General features: G+C 42.8%; 3 protein-coding genes across 3 annotated transcripts in view; all 3 read right to left on the bottom strand.

Annotated features, from left to right (window-relative positions):
- fam189a1 (family with sequence similarity 189 member A1) overlaps positions 1-21,502 on the bottom strand; it is a gene marked incomplete at its 5' end in the record, with an annotated part of 123,505 nt that overhangs the window by 81,186 nt on the left and 20,817 nt on the right. The window lies entirely within an intron of this gene.
- On the bottom strand, positions 3,646-5,007 carry LOC308086437 (damage-control phosphatase ARMT1-like; the record flags this gene model as incomplete). The annotated part of the gene is made up of 1 exon (XM_080429959.1): positions 3,646-5,007. The coding sequence occupies one exon, from the start codon at positions 5,005-5,007 to the stop codon at positions 3,646-3,648; it is 1,362 nt and encodes a 453-aa protein (XP_080286085.1).
- LOC308080977 (E3 ubiquitin-protein ligase RNF185-like) lies at positions 7,054-9,224 on the bottom strand (the record flags this gene model as incomplete). The annotated part of the gene is made up of 2 exons (XM_080423120.1): positions 7,054-7,102; positions 8,689-9,224. 2 exons carry the CDS (start codon positions 9,222-9,224, stop codon positions 7,054-7,056), a joined length of 585 nt encoding a protein of 194 aa, XP_080279246.1.

Genomic DNA, 21,502 nt, shown 5'->3' with positions numbered 1-21,502 from the left:
GAAGAAGAAATCCAATCTGTTCCTCCACTCTTCTCTGACCATTTTGTGCCCCTCCAACGAATTACACAATCATGTCAGGCTCTCCTGCCATGTGTTTCTTTATAAAAGACAGATCACATCAAATGTTTTAAATATATTTTTGATTAAAGCCTTATACAAACGAAACAAATGATAAACAAGGGTAATTATGCCGTTATGTGTCAAAAACCGGCCAGTTCAGGCCAATATGCACCCAAAAGACTTAGCTACCGGTTATCTGTTATCTCAGGCTGGACTTTGACAACATACTTTGGAATGGAGATAACAAATTATAAAATAAAACTTGGACAGCCGTTGTGCGCTCATATAGTAGTAGTACCCATCACAGATATCTTTCAGGTATATTTGTGACAATAGAAAATATTGCACAATGCAACTTTAACTCTTGCTGTGCTAAAAGAGCAGACTGTGTTCTCGAATACATGTCAGCCAGACATGGTGGCCTGCGGTTGACCTGATTTATACTTTGTGCTACGATGGTGTAGTACACCAAAAATACAACAACACGCCGCAGATGCGACACGGTGTGACACCATTGTACGACGCAGCATAATGTAGGCATTAAAGGTGAATAGAAGAGACAGGAAGAGACAGGCAGCAGAGCCATAAAGCATTTACAAGCACCTCATCACTTATCATCTCTACTCTCCTTTTTGTCTCCTTTGTATTCTTTTATTTTCTTCTCCTTGTTTTCTTTACCTTTTATTTCCTTTGTTTGGTTTCCTTATCAGCATTTTCTCTCTCCTATTCCCCTCTTCTCTCTTTTCTCCTTAAATCTATTTATACAGCTCATTGGTGCTGGTGCTTCAAATCAGCCCCATCTTATCCAATTTGACTGTAGCGAATGTACTGTAATGGAACCGAGTCTGACATATTTAAAAGTTGAAAACATCATATTTTACAACAGCCTGGAAAACTATGTGTGTGTGTGTGTGTGTGTGTGTGTGTGTGTGTGCGTGTGTGTGTGTGTGTGTGTGTGTGTGTGTGTGTGTGTGTGTGTGTGTGTGTGTGTGTGTGTGTGTGTGTGTGTGTGTGTGTGTGTGTGTGTGTGTGTACGTGGAACTGTGTGTTTGAGTCACAGTTCTGTCTCTTTATGAAAGAGAATGTACGTTGTGTGGGTTCATTCATAGTCATCCCCCTACGGCAAATATGAGTGTATTCGATCGAGCTCATCTGGACTGGAATTTCACGCTATTTCACAGCCTATTTTCCAGAGGAGTAGTGTTCTTAAGTGTTTGTTTCTGGTATGTTTCAGTCACATAACCGGCGTTGGACAGTAACAAAGTACATTTACTACATGTTTTGAGTATCTGTACTGTACTTCAATATTTGTATTTTTCACATTTAAAAATTGTATTTTTGGCTCCACTACATTTCTAGGAAGGGAAAAGGTTGGCCTATTATGAATTAACCACTTTATTTCTATTTCAAATATAGAGAAAATACCAGATACCAGAAAGTACCGGATCTACTTTCCCCCCCTTTTTTTCTGGAAAATCTGTTTCTTTGTTGTTGAAAATGTCTACATTTCAATACAGCATTTTAAAAAGCAAGAACACCAGTACTTTAAATCAAGTACAAATTTGACAGAGCAACTTTCACTTATAATATTTGACCAGGAGTTTACTTGGAGTCAATTGCTGGGGTTGAATACTTGTCCACCACTGCTGATGACAGAGATGGTTCTAGGTTGTGGGTTTTGTGTGGACAATTCACATCCATCACTCACACCTAGTATCAGTTGATGTGACCGGTAAGGTCACATAAGGCGAGTCAAATCTGCATTTCACAGGTATCAGAAGCTATTTTCCTGAGGATTCAAATCGATTAGTTCTAAGAACGCGCTGCACCTGGGCATAGAGCCTGTTTCGTGGTGAGAGCAGGTTGATCATTTACACAGCCATTTATAGACACGAAGACATTGCTATTTCTATCAGTGTGATTCATTCCTTCACAAGCCTTCATGTCAACTTAGCACACAACATTAATACCACATGCAGATTTCCATAATGCCTGTTGAAGGATATCGTTGCTGTCAGGGAGCCAGAAACGCTGTATCTCCATATTTCAACTTTTGATGTAGTTGTTTTTTTTGTAAATTAAAGCTCTACTTTGTCATGCTACAGTGTCACACAAAATCTGCTATTTTTGAAAAACTATTTAAGTAAAAGTGAAAGTAGTTAAGTGTGTCTGTGGGTTTTATAAATATTGAACCAATGAAAAGTATAGAGCTTTGGACTAAATGACTATATTGGATCCATTGGAACACAGGTCCTATTTTCCATTTTCTGAAAAGTCATTGTTTTGGACATACAAGGAAGGTTTCCACCCGACAGTGATGATATGTTCCTTTTTATGCATTGTGCAACACGTGAAACACCAAACGCATTGGTGTTTGGTTCCAAGAGAGATAAGGCAGAAACATCTGGCTCTTCATCACAGTAGGCCTACAGTAATTGTGTGGCTTCTAGCTATATTCCACTGATTTCATATACTGTGCACATTGTGCAGATCACTGTGTTCAATTATCACATTAAAGACAACGGTTGTCAAACCAGGCTAGCAACAAGAGCCATGGTGTTGACATGGTGTTTTTCTCATTCACATTGCCTTTCAACATGACTCCACTGACCCACTGCTTGCCAAGAAACAAGGCTCACGTGGAGGATTCACAGTGAAATCCACAGTGTTAAATTAACTCTGGGAGTGAAAAATTGACCCAAATAGATCCAGTAAGAGTTCAAATAAAATTGAGAATTTTTCTAATGAGAAAAACTTTTATGAACAACACATGGAGGAAGCTGTGATCAGACAATAACATGCATTGGTTGTGGTATATGGTACTTTTAAGTTTAAGATATGATTGAGATTGGCTCTTGTGCTATTTCTTAGGAAGAACGAATTATGTTTTTTTTGTTTCGTTTTTTTTTCTAACATGGGGAATTCCAAACCATAAGTGGTGATCTTTCAACTCATGTCCTCAATTATGAAATACTCTATTTTTAAAAAAAAACATTTAAAGAGACGCAAACAGCTTACACCACACACACTATATAATGTATGTAATATAGCTCAATGATTTCAAGAGTTTATAATTCCTCTGACCTGTCGTCTGTGACCATTCCTGTCCACAAATTGATCAGTTTAACTTGTAATTTGCAATGGCAATCTTCCCAAACATCCACAAAGATTACAGAGAAACTGGGACCAACAAGTGGAGAATATACCAAATTATAGCTGCAAGCAGCAATTGAATATCCAAAGCACTTTACAATGTGCATTAGATTCACCCATTTACACACACACAGACAAATATTGTCTGCCTACAGGCAAAAGATTCAACGCATTTTTCATTTGCAACAGTTACCAATGTTCAGGTCCTGCCGGTCTCAAAGTGATGAGATTCTAAGTGAGATTTATGATGGCAAAATCATTAGCGAATCTGTCTGGCACTGCCTTAACATGTCACATTTCTAGGCCTGACAAAGCAAGAACATTGTCTCTATAACCATTGTATCATGTGGCTTACAGCTGCTCTGTCACATAGTGCTCAGTGTTACTTTATTGTTCAATGCCTGATTCTCCAATTACTTCCCATGACCAGTCTTATTGTTCTGTGTGTGGGCTGTAGAACTGAATCACTCCATACTTGCCGATGGTCATCCAGTCTGGATCTTGGGAGCTCAGCTTCTCCTCTTGACCTGGCTGCAGACCAACCTGTATGTTGGCCTTCAGAGTCCTCAGGCTGCACAGTGGGGCAGGCCCAAAACCCTGTAGCGCCGTCTCAAAGGCCACCACGTGGTCCCAGTCATGGTCCCCCGTCAGTTTCCTGTAGTTGAGGTCTCCTTTGAAAAGTACCAGGTCTGCCCTCTGCAGTGTGGCATACAGGTCGGGCGCGTCGGCTGCCATGTCGCAGAACTCGTGGGGCTGCGTCCAGAAGGGATGGTCATGGTAGGTCCAGATACCCTCCTGTATGTAGCTCTGCCACTGGACACCTCTTTTGGACATCCATTCGTGATTGGCTGCCATGGTCTGCCGGACGGTCCACTGGAAATCGTGGGCGGTGACATCTGAGACAAACCAGGGGATGGATTTGCCATGAAAGTGGACCTCGCGGGCGAGACCGGCATAGAGCAGGAAGTCGGCTAGGACCAGGTCAGTGACCAGCTCGAACCCAGCGTTGTCTAGGACAATGTCCACTCTGCCTGGGGTAGCTGTGCTGGACTCACCTGGCTTCCTGGCAGAAATAAGTGCCAACCATACCTTGTTGGAGTCATCCACCAGGATGAAGGGTTGGAGGTTAGAAAGGGAATCAATGGGACTGGCCTTCTGAGAGTTCTCTTGCCCAGCAGAGATAGACAGGTCACACTTGTTTCCCCACAGAGACACCTGTAACAGTTTATAGAACTGCTCCATCAGCTGTGTCTCTGAGAGTTCATCCATGTTATTGTAGAGGCCTTGCAGATATGTACATAGGGTAATCACCGCCAGCTGAGACTCAAAGAAACTCTTAGTCTTTCCCTCACTGAACACATCAAAGTCACTGATGGGGGGATTGAGCCAAAGGGCCTCCTGTATTCTGCGGTACATGTAGCACTCCACGTAGAGCCATGGAGACTTAAACCAGCTGACAGAGTCCGGTTCCCCTTGTAAAATATGTTGTCTCTGCAAGTAAAGGTTCCATGAGTCTGTATCTTTCAGACCATCCGACAAGGCAAGGACTGTCTTGTCTGTTTGCATTTCATTCCTTAGCTCAGACAGCAGAGCAATCGTCGCCTTCTCTGCCTGGACACCCTCCTCTCCATACTCTTCAAAAAACCTGTTTTTGTTGCGATGGATGGTGTCTATAACTTTTGTCAAGATGCTCGGCAATCTGTCCCTCACAGTCAAATAAGCAAATGACCCAACCACTTTAGCAGACAGGGAAGGAGGAAGTCCCTGAACAGAATCAGATTGATTTGCTGCCATAATTTCACAGGCCATTTGTCATTGCAGCTGAATAAGGCTCAGAACATGCAGAGAAAACGTTGTAAGGACCTTAACAAAATACAAAATACGTTTTGAGACAAGGCATAAAATGTCCACATTAATCAACTTTATAAAATAGACAAGCTGACTAAATTGTCAGTACCTATTGTCAGAGCACATGGAGGCAAGCCTATTTATGATATCAGCACTGTGTGTTTAACTCTGTCGTATCTTTCTTACCTGCTGCCTGCCCTGCAGGGGCAATATAGATACTAAGTATTTAGAGACCAGTCTATGACATCAGTACTATGCTATCAACTTCATAACGTCAGCAGTGTGCATGTCTATCTATATCTGTGTCCACTCCAGCATTGCCCAGGTTATTGTGCGGCAAGGTTCTGTTGTGCGGTATAGTTTGAGGCCAGTGTATGATGCATTCAGCTGTGATGTCAGGTATGTCCATATATAGGCATAATCCATACATACAGACAGATACACAAACAGACATCCTCCCTTTATATAATAGACCAAGCACAAAAAAAATGGATTTAGGTTGAAAAGCAGCTACGTTTTCCTTTAATAATTTTATGTTACATCAAGTGAAGGTTCCCCAGCCCCTTCATTACTGTGTAGAACAACAGCAGAGAAAGTCATGTATCACCCTAATGAACATGCATGCTCAGACACAGCAGCACTGACTCCCTAATACACAATAGGCCTATGTGTGTGATTCAATGTTCACAGAGGAGCGCTAATTCGTTTATATAAGAAACAACTTACTATTGTGTGTGAGACAAAAATAAGGGCGTTGATGACACTAGCTAATCAAGTTCAATGTTCAATGTAAATCTGTGATGTATTCAAGACATTCATACTTTGTTACTTCTTATTAAAAGAGGTTTTGGTTTCTACTGAGCAAAGTGGGTCCCGTACAATAACAAAACTACTAATCATACATACATTTTCAAGGATGGTCACGGGGGCGTATACACACACCACAAACACGGAGTTGTCACACCTCCAGGTTATACTTACTCTAAAAAAGAGATGACCTTTTTTCCTCTTACTTGCTTGCCACATACTCAATATAGTCTCATCATGGACCAATTGATGTATATCCCCGAATGAAAATGAGAAACAATTGTTAAAGGGGTAGTTTACCCCTTCAATTACTCACCCATGAAGCCTTGAAGTTATGGATTATGTCTTTTGTTTTTGTCGCATTCCTGATCCAATATTCCAGTGTTTCAAAACCTTCAAATGAATGTACAGTATAATATTGTAATGTTTTGGTCAATCAGCTTTGACCAGGCATCTCTTAGGCATTATCTTCCTCATGATGCCTGAGGAAGGTCTTTGACCTAAACATTGCAATATAATACATTCTTTCTTTATTGAGCAAGTGAAGAAAGTGTCTGGATGTACTTCACTGATGAAAAAATGCCCATATGCCATACACACTATACCCACACTCACTGCCACTGTCTCAATGGGCTTTAGAAGACCCCACACACACACACACACGCACACACACACACACACACACACACACACACACACACACACACACACACACACACACACACACACACACACACACACACACACACACACACACACACACTGTACAGCTCTCCACTGCGAGCAAAGGCTGTATGACCCACATGTCCTTCTGGAAGAAGCGGTGCAGAAGGTGTTGCTCAGCCAGTGGTTGCTCTCTGTGTCAAACACTGGCGGTGTTGTCCTGGTGTGCTAAGGCCCTGAATACAAACATCTTTGTCCTCATGATGGTGGCAGTGGCAGAGTGACATATTGAACAGGTGCGAGAGTGCCTCTGGCGTTAATTAAAGCCCAGACCAACTGTGGTGGTGCCCAGCTTGTACGTTCTACTGGACACCTTTGTTTACTTCAAGGATATACAGTACTGTACATCACATTCCCAAAGACACAGGCTGAATGGCCCCACCTCACACCCGGAACAGTGGCGTCGACGTAACATGCATAAAGCATGTTGCAGTACTCCGTTGTGTACTGTAAGTCAGTTTCTCAACGTTGGGTCTGGGGACCACCAGGTCTGACCACCAGGTCTGCAACCCTGAGTGTACAAGTGGAACCAAATGGACCCGTGAACACTGAGCATTTTACTGTGTAGATTGGGGTTTCCAGAAATGAACAAGAAAATCATATCAAATGGGGGTCCGTGGCCTAATGCATGTCAAACTGGGGGTCCTTGAAATTAAAAAGGTTGGGACTCACTGGTGTACTGTAAGTATTCCTCTCCAGCCAGATGAAGATATCGTGGCCCAGCACACTGAGGGAGCCTCAGGGGGTCGTCAGTGGAAGCAACTTCATTCATAATCCTGTACTTTCAACTATGTTGAAAACGTGCACACCGATCTCCTTGTCATAATAAGTCATAGTATAGAAAGTCATAGCGTTACAGTAGGACCGTCCTTTGAAGGGCACTACTGCTATCTACTAGCACAGCTGGTAAAAGGTGCTACTACTAACTACAGCACTAGCATGTTCCGTTCTTGTTGGTCATTGTTTTCTTGTTTTTCCATCTGTTTATAAAATATTATAAAATACCATCCAACAAAGACAAAATCAACAAAAGAAAAAAAAGAAAAGCCCGAAAAAGATTGGTGGTGACACATCAAAGGAAAGTTTACACATACTATATACAGTATATATTATAAATCACAAGATATTTATAATAGAGAGAAGATACAAGGTGCTGGGTGCCCCTGTAGCTCACCTGCACATAGCATATCAAGGCTCAGTCCTTGCCGCAGCTGGCCCAGGTCGAATCCAACACGGTCAAATAAAGCAGAACATGCCAAAAAAGTTCCTCAAAGCGCATATCTCTGCCAGTGTGTTCGTGTTTTGTGGTGACCATAAGTGAAATCCCTTTTGGAGGTACTGCATCTTGCGTTCATGATACATGGCGTTATTACAACAACAACAAAAGATCCTGCCGACAATTTTATGAAGGCAACTACAGGCAAACGGTATGGAGTATCAAAAACCCTGTTTGATGGTCATTGTCACATGACTCACGAGAATATTTGTACCTAATTTGGTGGAAAGAAATCACATTTCTGCAAAAGTGACATTTCTCGATTTTTTTTTACGCTCCCTAAGGGTGGAAGTGAAATCAATTTTGGCTCGGTGTGGTTGGAGGTTCGTCCTTGGCCTACTGGGAATGTTTCACGCCGATCCGCCCAGCAGTGTCCGCAATTAGCTGTGAAAACATAAAATTTCCATGCCCAAGATAATAAATAATGTTTAAAAGTTTCAAGGTGCTGATGAATGACTGCTTCAGTATCTGAGTCCCTCTCTACTGACTGTGGCAGCAGTTTTCGGGTTAAGCGCAATACATATTCCTTTCTTTGGAAAGGGAGGTGATATAACTACAAATTGACGTCATTCCGAACTTCGGAAAGGCGGTCCCGGAACTTTTCCTCGGAACCTGTGCACCTCCAGATGTCCTGACTCGCCGAACTAAAGTTCAGGAAGCCTTTCCAAACGGGGAGATTTTCTGAATTTGTATTGGCCTTTAACATTGTAGATAATGCAATTGGTCTGAGCTTCATATCCCTTTCACTCTACCTGGCTCCACCGGAATAGCACAGTTAGGTTAAATATACAAGGCATACCAAAACAAACAAACTAGCACACAGGGTAAGGCGAGACAGAAACTGTTCAATCTTCATGTGTTGAGGTGTCCCAGGGACAGCTGGGGGTCTTCCATTATGTATGTTGACGTATGTCCCATTGGGAAATGGAAAGACCGGTGTCCAAATGTGTCCAAATGACATTTGGAATACACCATGTCCAAAGCCAAAGACCGGAATTCCTCCTCGATTTTCCGGCTCAGGCCTCGGTCCTTGTGGTCGTGGAGGGGTTCTGTCTCTTGGGTCCTGCTGGCCTTTACCTCCCCGTCCATATAAAGGTATAACTTTGTCTCTACTGATGCCGGCTTTGCACACTGGACACAACTGTCTGTATGGTCTAGTCTCCAACCACTGATGAATGCAAGGCCAGCAGAAAAGGTGTCCACATAGGCTGATCACTGCATCCTTAGCGGTGTCCAGGCATATGTTGCATTCGAAAGCACTGTCCTGATTGTCTCCATCATCTACAGTCGAGGTGCTGGACTTAGGGTTTGGGCTCTCAGGGGCCGCAAAGCCAGAGGCTGGAGAGGTATTAGCCATTTAGATCGACAAACAAGAGGTAAATGGAGTAAAAGAGGTAAAGAGGTAAAATTTTGCTTCTTCAAAATATGTGGTTAAGAATGCTGGATGTGTCTGGCTTATATTTTGTTATATGCTTGCAACATGAACTAGTTGAATAACACTGTGTGCACTACCCCCTTATATTGTCATTGTGACATCACGCAAATCTTGGCCAATCCGTGAAGTTGATGGGCCGGGTTGAGCTCCCAGGGAAGCTCATCCCCTAATATAGTGTGTAGAGCATTCTGAAGTACGCCTTTCCCTTGAGGATTCATCATTACAAACTGAGTTTCAAACCTAGCCGAGTGTGATTGACAAAACGAATTACTTACTAAGTTATGTGTTGACATGTAGTGTAATAAACAAGCTATGTAATGACCATGTACTAGCTACCATAGGTGTCACAAAAGACACCCCAAAAAAGCTGAGTTATTGTCACGGTCCGCTCCTCGGGCCGTGGACGGTGACTTTATTATTTGGACCTTGAATGCCCTTATATGGTGTTGGACTCCTAAGGGCTGTTCTTTAGGCCTGTTTATATTAGGCCGTTGTTCATTTGTCTTGTAATGTAACTCTGTTGCCTTTGCCCTGGTTTTCCGTACTCTTGTTTTGTAGTAGTGTTTCCTGTCTGCCTTGTTTTCTGTTTCCTGTCTTGTCTCACCAGTCCTCTGATTAACTCTGTCTTGCACCTGTGTCCTAGCCTATCCCTGTGTTGATTGTCAGTTAGTTTCACCTGTGTCCAGTTAACCATGTGTCTATATATACTCCCCTGTTTTTCAATCTCTTGTTCGTTCGTAAAAGTAAGTCACTGTTTTGTCTTAGCCTTGTACCTAGCTTGTGACGTTTTCCTAGTACCTTCGTATTCCTGTGTATTATCCCTGATCCTCTGTTTTTGGTTATTAAAACCTCTTGCATTCGATCCGCCCTGTGTCTGCCTCGTCCTCTGCCTTTGTCCTGCGTTTTGGTCCTCACCACACCACCAGATCGTGACAGTTATGGGATTCAAAAATGGTTAATGTTTAGGTGTCTAGGTATTGCAGGATAAAGTTCCTGCCCACCACAGCAGGGACTAGGGGTTTGAATCCCCTGCCGTGCATCCGGCTTGGCCAGGCGCTCCAACTAACACAAGTGGCTGTATTCGACGGGAAGCCGGGTGGGGAAGGTGATCTCTGTTGCTGCACTAGCGACTCCTACGGGTTGGTCAGAGCGCCTATTCAGAAGGGAGAAGAACTAGGTCAGATAGCATGTTCCTCCACATGCATTATGTCATCCCTGTGAAACTCTTCAATGTCAGTTGAAAAGAAGCCGCTGCCAAATTCATGTATATCGGAGGAGACACATGCTCGTCCACACCCTTCCTCCCTGTAGGAGTTAGCGGTGACAGGAAACAAGTGTGGAAAAATTAGGACGACTTAGGGGAGAAACGAATACGAAAAACACACAAGCACACATTCACACAGACAGGGACCTGAGCAAGTGTTGAGTAATGATGTATGACTGCAGAAAACACACACTTTATAAGTGATCCCACAAATCATTATAGATTAGTTTGGGGAAAAGCAGTACTCACTCATGGCTGCACGTTTAAATGATCATACATAATATTGGCCTGGGGTTGTTGTAATTTCTCTTATTGATCCAAACACAAGCAAAGATCACATCCCTGTGCGTTATTTTAAGCAAAAAGTTCAATATCGCTTTAAAAGGTAAACATTGTACCCATGTGACCATGTGCGCAGACATACACATACTGTACACTCACACAATCACATAACTTTAGAGGTCAAACAAGGGTAATGTTGTCAATTACTAAAAAGATTATCCTTGTAATCCAAACAGCAAGAATCACAGAGGAGACATATATTGCTACGTATACAGAGGTACTATGTCTGTCATTTTACTATGATGAAACAAGGGCTTTTACCAAGGCCAGCCAATGAGGAAAAAGTGACGAGAAAGTGACGAGAAAGTGTTGAGAAAGGGACGACTAGTTGCAGTGTGTCTTTACTGATCAGCTCTGCAAGCTGATAAAAACTCTGCCACTTGTATCCATCATTCAACATCCAAAGAATCCAGATATTACTATATGTTTGACTAACAATAAGTAACAGTAAAAAAGTCTGCAACACTGGTTCTCAGCTCCATGTGTTTATTGCTGTTCAACGTTTCAATCCTACTCGATCTTCATCAGCTGCATTCTCATAATCAAATTTCTCATCTCACCCATTTTCTTGTGTCAAACGGTGGCTCAAAAGGGCAGCAGTTCTCAAACGTTTTAATTTCAAGGACCCCCATAACTCTGAGAGTGTGCAAATGGAAATGGAAGTTTTAACACGAGAGTTCAACTGAGAGACTGAGCAAACTGTTATTCATTACATTCCTCACCTACTGTATCAACTCAATCACCTCGTTGGTCCTGCTCCAATCAGATCAGTTGATCCCCCCCCCCCCCAATGAAAATCTCTTAATTACACCAACTGTGTTCTTGTGAAGCACTTTTGGTCAAGCTTTTATGAAGATCACTCTTTCCATTTGGCCAAAGGCGTCATAGCGTCACCACAGTAGTCTCCGTGCCCACAAGCAGCCAGTTTGTCAGTCCAGAGACGATGCCATCCTGATTTTATCTGTATAGTGCGTCTTCGCCACTGAACAGCACAATGTGATTTGTGTGGCTTCACAGACAAGCTGCACACATATAAACCTACTATCGATAGCTAACATTGGATGGGGAGGCCACGCTGTCACTAGACACTTAAGGTAGCTGTGCTGCCATTCCTGTTCGATTTTTGGTTTACGTTGGATAAGGTTATGACATTAAAAAAAGGGAGAAAAAGCATGGTTTCCATTGCAGACATGTGGGACCATGGGACAGTTGGGGCCAAATCTGATGAAAATGCTTTGTTCTGTGTCTGACATCACAGAGGCCTGCTGAAGGAAGAGAGCGTCTCTTCTACATGGAGAGACCAAGTAGCCTTGGAGGTAAAATACTGACTGACAGCCCCCTTGTGAAGGGCAAGAGTAGCCACGTCTGTGACCTGCAGCTCTCTGTTTCATTGCATTAAATTTGAGTTTAAAGGAAAGGTTCCCCAAGACACCTGTGGTCTAAATACCACACCAGTGGGGAAAAAACTATTCTGTGCACAAATGGCAACCTCAACTGAACTTAGAGAGAGAGAGAGAGAGAGAGTGGGGAATGATAGAGACAGACACGAGGAAGGAAGGGTTTATGCTAATGAAGGGGGTCCTGTCAACACTTCTCCTCACACTCTCTTGCTCTTTCTTTCTCTCCAACAAACACAAACGCGTCATCGAACACAACATGTCTACTCTAAAGATTTCTATTTGGAAAACATTTCACAGTCTTAACAGGGCGTGAATGCGGGATATGTGTCAATAATTTATAGCAATACGAGCGGAGGATTTGAGCCGCTGGAAATTGCAGATCTAGAAGCTTACAACGCATCGTATCGCGCCGTGATGAGCTTGTAGATCAGCTATTTTTGCTACTTATGTTTGACACTGTAGTACGATGAAGTAGGGCATTAATTTACTAAAAGAAAGAAAAAAAACAAGTTGCCGTACCACTTGTGTCTAGGATAAAGCCTGAGCTGTCAGTCACTGCTCCTCGCCATCTCTGTTCTCTCAATTCCTTTTTTTTTAAAACATCCCTGTCCCTAGAAATGCACGGGGTATGCTGGAGATGTGAGTGACACACACGCACGCACACACGCACGCACGCACGCACGCACGCACGCACGCACGCACGCACGCACGCACGCACGCACACACACACACACACACACACACACACACACACACACACACACACACACACACACACACACACACACACACACACGCACACGCACACACTGCAGCACCAGCTGCGGCTGGGATTTATTTGTCTGTGTTGGGGCAAGGAATAGAATCCAAGGCGTTGCTCAATCACTCCTGACAGCATTTTCTTTTACCATGAAGATCTTTCACCTTCTGTTGGCGCTACAGCAGACATACAGTTCCAGGGCTGTTCTTCTGACACAGTAGAATCAAAACAGATAGCATCCACGTCCACTGTACGATGTAATGTGCAAGTCCTTAGTTGTGGCTTAGTTGCTGTCATGCAGTTAAGAACTGGGAACCACACGCACGCACGCACGCACGCACGCACACACACACACACACACACACACACACACACACACACACACACACACACACACACACACACACACACACACACACAGACGGAGATGGAGATGCTGCTTCAACACCTTTCATGAATTCTGATGCAGTGTCTGATACCCGGTTTGATCAGCATCCCTCATAACATGTCCTACTGTATGTCCTAAGTCCTAACTGACATACAGTAGCAGGGTGATAGGAGCAGAATACATTCACCGATATAAAATTGGAAGTTGATGGGAGAGAGGATACAATGTAAGTTGGTAAAATTCAGATGATTAGATCATTGTGAAGCAGGGCTGTGTCCTGCACACCCATTAGCCTGTTCAATCTGATGGCTGTCCTCGTTCTACAGAGATTATAGAAGAGTTGATGAGCTCCGCTTCTATAAGAAGATTTTCAGCCACCTTGACGAAGCCAGAATGTCACAACTTCAAAGACGCACGCACGCACACAAGCACACGCACACACAAGCACACAAACAAGCCCTACAGTGAATTGTTTTGGTCTTCCAGTCAGCGCTAATGAGAAGGAGCCAGAAAGGGTGAAGGCCAGCTCATTACACCACAGGAGTAGTGGAGTTGACTGCATATAAAACATCTCTCTCTTCTTCCATGAAACTCCATCTATCCGACACACTTTATTATCCCTCGTCCACTCTCTCGCTCCTTAACTCGTTCCACCCAACAACACTTATCGAAATATTCGTACAAGCTGCCCCCCTCTTCTTCTGAACCTTGTTTCATCTCCCCTATCCTGCAGGCACACACGTGCACACACACACGCACACGCACACACACACACACACACACACACACACACACACACACACACACACACACACACACACACACACACACACACACACAATGCTGACTAGGAGAAGCCATAGCAACGGTCTCTGGTTGCCACAGCAACCAACCGTGACAGCCTCCCAATGAAAGTCAACAATGAAGCAGAACAACAGCAGTGTTTCTGTTTTCTCCATTATAGATCGTTTATCATCACATCGCTTGCATTTTAATCCCGCCTGGCAGTAGATTTCCTTACAGTAAAGGTCAATGCCCATGACTTCCCTGTGGGTGTGAAGCAGCAAGTGTGGTATGAAATTATCGATGTGTTGACTTGGCATAGCTTTCAACTATTGAAGAATAATTGTGGTAGAATTACATGTTGCTAAGTGTGCCTTTATCCGACCGTAACTTTTGCCTTAAGTTGTTCATCTTTTGCCTTATGATCTGATCTGAGATATTGTCATTTTATAAGAGTCAAGATGCCTTTGCTTAGGCCTGATTGCTATTGTTTTGGTACAGATTGTCTTGTTTTGGTACAGAATGATTGTCCTTGTGACACTAGAGTATAACTAACTATGGTCTGATCCCTGTGTTCGTTTGCAGAACTACCTACTTACCACCGTCTCATGTCATTCTCCCCATGAATTTGTGTAATTAATGCACAACCACCACCACCTTTATATCTCCCGACTCCTCTTGCCTCATCAATTACGGATTGATCCAGAATACCACGACACTATGTATCAATCTATTTCCAAAAAGAAAAAAAAATGCTTTGGAATGACAAACTTGCATTACATCCCGGAATTATTTTTAAATCATAAAACAATTGGAGTCATTAAAACGTAGAAACATTCTGGGCAATACACTCCAATGCAGTCCACTCACAAAAGGTGGACTTGTTTCAAACACCATGGAACTCTGCTTTGATGTGAGTTGCCCACTGAAAGCCTCCTGGCAGCATCCCATCACGTGCTCCGTGAAGTACAAACACAACAAAATGTCAGACGATCAAGAGAAAGCAGCCATTTCTTAGCTATTTTCACGTCTGTCTGTTTGCCCGCTGCTAATCTCGCAAACCACTGGAGCGATCAGCGCCAGGTTCCTTGTGCAAACTGCCAGGAGGCCAAAGAAGTACCACCACTCCATTTTCATTGGACCTCTAACCTGCAACATCTTATTAGAGTTTGGTCAGGAGAATGAGGTTCAGAATCAACATTCTAGCCACTGCTATGTAAACATACTTCTGTCTTGCTTTCGCAAGTGGGCGAAAAAGTCTGTGTATATGATAGATGGTAGGGGTGTGCCGATACACTAATTTCACCAAACGATACGATACGATATTTGGCTCACAACTTCGATACGATTTCGATACGATACGCACTTTTTTATTATGAAAAATATATGGGGGAGAAAAAAAGCAAATGCAAACAAATAATTCTGTTTTTGCATTATTCAGACATGCGAACTTGTAGCTTTTCAGCTACAATAGCCGTTTTGAATCCAAATAGGGCAATAGTGTGACACCTGACCCGAAAAAAAAACATGTTGTCACCCTTTTCACCCCGGGCTGTTTTTGCATGCCTGATTATTATTATTGTAAAAAAAAAAAAAAAAAAATCAAAACGTTTTTTTTTTAACGATACATATCGTCACGAAAACGTATCGCGATATATCGCGGGACGATATATCGGCACACCCCTAATAGATGGAGCATAATAATAAGTCAAATACAAATGATTGGACATTGATCAGACTTACATTAATATAGCCTGCCTCTAAAGAGTAATTTTTTTGTGTAATGTGGAATTCAGCCGGAGTCGTGCACTGAAAATAGCAGATCTACAAGCTCACAATGCATCGTATCATTGTTGCTTGTTGATCGGCTATTTTCGGTGCGGGACATGGCACACAGCCAAGTATAAGTCAGGCATAAAGTTTCATGTGAATGAACTGCTACTTTCAGATGCACCTTTGAATTGTATTTATTGGTGGCTGTGAGGCAATAGGCAAAACCCATACTAATTCAGTGGCAAATTAAGCAAATGGTGTGCAGCAAGTGTTTATTTAAGCTCGAATAATTATGTTAATGTTCCAAGCAAAGGAACCACCATTCAAAATGAAATACTAATTGGAGGCTGAGTTTATACATTCATATAGCCTAAATGCATCACACTGCACCAGCTCCTTGCATAGCTTTATCTGTGGCTTAATGTAGTCTGCTCATAAATATCCATCATATGACTATGGAGTCAATCCAAAAAGAAATAAATCATCTTTCTGGCACATTAATATAGGAGACAGGGAAACATTTTTGCATGACTGTGTCAGTTAATGGGCTTACTTTTGCTACTGCTGGGAGGGGGGGGTGTTAAAATGGCACAGCAGCTATAGAAGCAGAGCTCCCTTTGGACTCACACCATTCCTAACTTCAAATTCCTCACGAGTCATAGAGAATTAAATGCTTAAACCCTAGATAGTTACATACAGTATTTGCCATTTTAAGGCAAGTGAACAACCTTTAATGTCTTTAACTTTGGCATGTTTGTTTGTTACTATGTTTTATTACTAAAAGTCACTGGTACCATAAGAATATAATGTGTGTGGGTACTGGGTAAATAGCTACTGTGAACTGGTAACATGGCAAATGATTGTACAACTACACTTTCACTACGCCTACACCTGAATAGCTACAAAATGTATTCAAAAACAGTGGGTGGAATCCACTCCCAGTGTGTTAAGAAAAAGTCAAACTACTGTGCAGCAGCAAAGAGTGAGAAACATCTATAATGACACTGGGGTCTGACTGGCCAACAGCTAGTCAATAATGAGTGATAATAAGGACTTCATCTACTTCCTTTGCAGCCTTGAATGAGCAAAGTGTAATCAGACAAGATAGTAAGAGGTAGAGAAGAGACAGAGAACAGGGAAGACAAGACAAAGCAAGCAACTATATGCACAGATGGCTGGATATAACACAAGGGACAAGTTAGTTCCCAGGTCAGAAGTGTATAAACACTCCAAATATAGTTTGATTTAGTCTTATGCACGAGGGGTTCACATTCATAAGACATGAATATTTTTGTGTTTTCATTGAAAGGTGTTCTAGATTTGAGACATAGCCAAAAATAGGAGCAAAGTTGCACTACATTTAGTATGCCCATGCCCATTCCTAGACTGGCATTTACACAGGTGCATTTGAACCTCTGGCCATGAAGGATAAAGTGTAAATTCTTGAAGTAAAAGGTGAAATGCAGGAATCAAACTGGGTTCCGTTGGACGGCGATTTTGGAGTAGGGTGTGCGAATAAAACGGACTCTGCGTGCAAGGAGCTTAACACTTCTAAATCCACAGCTGACAGCGGACATTCAGCAACCTGCAGAGACGTGCACTCCAGGGACATAACCAGGCAGCGAGCCCAATCGAGCACAGTGTGGAGAGAGAGGGAGAGAGAGAGAGAGAGAGAGAGAGAGAGAGAGAGAGAGAGAGAGAGAGAGAGAGAGAGAGAGAGAGAGAGAGAGAGAGAGAGAGAGAGAGAGAGAGAGAGAGATATGGAGGGAGGGAGAGAGGGAGAGAGAGAGATGGAGGAGTGGGGCCATTAACCAAACTGAAACATACAGTAGTGGAGGACAGATGATCAGAGCTGGAATATCAACCTTCAGGGATGAGCCCTTCATGCAGGACCTTCATGCTGCACAGAGACAGATGCCTCCTCATCTTCACAGTCCTTTGAGGGGCACAGCTGGGAGCATCACTCACATGTTTCTGCCCTTTTCACTGTAAATCCTCTCCTCCTCTCTTCAGTGATCATGTTTTATGAGTCTCAGCATGTCCTTCCTCTACTAAAAACTGTCTGTTGAACTGTGCCGATTGTCAGGCGCTAATTCTATATATTCTTTTCCGCCTGGGTTTCAAAGGTAGATTCAAGGCAGATCAGGCTAGTATACAAATGCTGAGCTCTACTGAAAATATGTAGATTTTTTTTTTAAAGTTGACGATGAGAAGAAGTTATTTATTATCAGTGATTTATTAATTTATTGTTATCGTTCTGAATAGATAACAATGTTGTAATAACAATATTAAGCAGACTTAAATTGGATGATCACTTTCAGCAAACATTAATTTAATCCAGTAGATCTGACTTGGCATTTCAAATGAGAGCTTTGGGTTTGTCTCTCGTCTAAACCTTCAGGAAGGAGCTTCAGTATGTACTGTGTACAGAATGGACGTGACATAAGGCCCTATGTGGACTGGATCCATAAATTCAGTAATATTCCTTTTTTATGATGCAATTTCCTCATTACGACGGCCGGTTTAAGGCTTTTATGGGTCATTTTATGAACATTGTGCGATAATTCGTGGATGTCACCGCAAGTAATTCAAAACGACAGACTGATGGTATTGTCCTGGACGTCCTCCTGAAGAATGGGATGGAGTTGTTAAGTAGAGATTGTAACAACTGGAAGAGGAAAGCCCCATTCATACCATCGCATGACAGCGTCACACGCTGGAAACAGTGAACTTACTTTTAAGGCTTAGTTCTAGTTCAGTTTTGATTCGTATTAGCGTTTTAGTTAGTAGTAGTTTTTTTGTAGTTGGTCAGTTTTAGTTAACTGCAATAACCCTGTAGCCTAGCTCCACCCCCTGAATCGTTTGCCTCGCATTCAGGGTCTGGTGACGCTGTCGAAGGCGGGTGTTTCTCGGTTGAAAATCTGTACGACGAATCGGGATCGGGATAATCCAGTATGAACCAATCGCCAAAGAGTCTTTGAAAAAAAAACTTTGGCCACGCCCCCATCTCAGAAATCGGCTGCATTGAGAGGGCTTTCAGACTGAATAATGGAGTGAAACGAAATGAAAATTCAGGCTGAGTGTCAGGCTAATAACCCTGCCTACAAGCTCACAACATGTCATGTCTGTGACGTGCTGAGAGTTTGTAGGTTTGCTAGTTTTTGCTGTGCGACACCGTAGTGCGACGCGAGCATAAATCATGTGTCGGACAGTAGACAGACAGGTAGACCATGAGGCCAATGGAAATCCAACCATAAGCAGCATGGAGTGAATAAGCTTCCTAGTCAACACTAGAAAATCGTCTGAGAGTATAGGAAACGGATCCATTTGTACACTGAGAATTCAACTAACACTAAGGATTTAATAGGGTAGCGTCTGCCAGGTGCTTTGTGCTCATTCAACTCTCCAAGGCTTCTCTGAAAGGCACATAATATGTTACACTGTCACATCTAGGGATGGGACAATAATTGTTATTATCGTTTTATCATGATAAAAAAAACACTCACAATAATCATATCGCAGAGATTTAAATATATCGTGGAATCTTTCTTCATACACTGTATGAGTTGGCTCTGTGCTTGGACAGCTTTTTTCTTTAAAAAAAATAAAATAGCAGATCTACAAGCTCACAACGCAATGTGTTCCCCCTAGAAGATGTTGGTGTGCAAGTGGTTAAACAAAAGTGGCATTTTAAGAGTTTTAAGCATATTTTTATTATCGCGATAATATCGTTATCGCAATTATATTGGCCACAATAATCCTGACATATCGTCCCATCCATCTACTCTATCACACACACACACACACACACACACACACACACACACACACACACACACACACACACACACACACACGCACACACACACACACACACACACACACACACACACACACACACACACACACACACGCTCCTTGAAAAGCTCCCCACACACAGGCAGAGATTAACTATACCAATTGTCTCCCTCTTACAATTCCCATCTGTATCGATTAAAAATGCTGGACTCCAGGAAACCACAGGAAAATACATCATCCAGGTTAATAGCAAAGAAGAATGACCTTAAGGTTATGACGCCGTGTTCAACCCAATGACAATAGGGACTATGCTAAGTGACAGATTTGACCTTTTTTTCCTGTGTATGTCGGTGTCCTTGTGTGTGTCCGTGTCCGTGTGTGTGTGTCCTGTACTGACGCAAGTGTCTGACATGGTGACCTTCTGTACACCATTAAATTGTGCTAAAGGTTTGACCTACCAGTCCAGTATAACCTGAGGGGGTTGTTGTGAGCTTATAGATCTGTTATTTTAAACATGTAATTTAGGCATAAAGCCAGCCTGGGTCAGAAGTATTTTACTTTGTTAGCGAAATGTTAGCATCAGTAACATCAGTAGGCTAACTGGCTCGCACACGGCTATAATATCCTCGCTGTTGGGCAGAAGCCTTGTATCTCCACATTCCATCTATTATTATTTCATATTTTTTTCATAACTCACACAAACGCAGGGAGAAAAGACAAGTTCACAAAGCGTCACATCACGGCACGTTGTGAACTTGTAGATCGCCTGTTTTCGAAAATGTTTTGAGATCGTTGACAATGACATTTTTTCCCCCTATAATGACGTGCCCAACATAGGGACACTGAGTTAAAGGAGCACTTCACCCATTTTCAAACATATCTTCATATAATTGGTCGTCACTAATGCTCATTGTAAGGTGGCACCATTTCCATCTATTCACTCTGCATCTCATTGGTGGGCTATGGACAGTTCAGAAACCTGCCTACCAAGCCATTGTTCTTCAATTGATAGAAACACCTGCCTACCCATGTCATGTCATGTCATGTCATGTCATGTCATGTCATGTCATGTCATGTCATGTCATGTCATGTCATGTCATGTCATGTCATGTCATGGGTAGGCAGGTTTCCGAACTGTCGACAGCCCTCCTCTGGGACACAGGCCGAGTAGATAGAAATGGTGCCATATCTTATAATGAGCATTGGTGAGGACCAATTAACGCTTAAGGTTAGACATATGTCTAACCTTAAGCCTTATGAAACCTAGCCTAAAGAAACTGCACTAATATCAAGTTGTCCCCAATGTCAATGTGACAATCAACTGGTTTGGTTAACACGCACGCACGCACGCACGCACGCACGCACGCACGCACGCACGCACGCACGCACGCACGCACGCACGCACGCACGCACGCACGCACGCACGCACACACGCACACACACACACACACACGATTGGTTTGTTTACGTCTGTGCAGACGGTATAGCTATATGCATCTACACATCATGAATCTGATGTTGATGTTGTTTGATGTTGTTTCCAGATCTGTGAAGTGTAGTGTGGCCTGTGTGTCACACTCACCCACCAAGCTGAGTGTGACAGAATACTTGATTCTGCATTCCTTAACAAAAAGCCTGGATCAGGCCGCCAGCAGGTCTGCACACAGACTACTGAATAGCAAAGGCCAGTAG

This window comes from Gymnoscopelus braueri, assembly GCF_963280865.1.
Source record: "Gymnoscopelus braueri genome assembly, chromosome: 1".
In the NCBI taxonomy this organism is placed as follows: domain Eukaryota; kingdom Metazoa; phylum Chordata; class Actinopteri; order Myctophiformes; family Myctophidae; genus Gymnoscopelus; species Gymnoscopelus braueri.
Note: the sequence above shows the minus strand (reverse complement) of the source record. Positions and strands in the feature narration are given on the sequence as shown.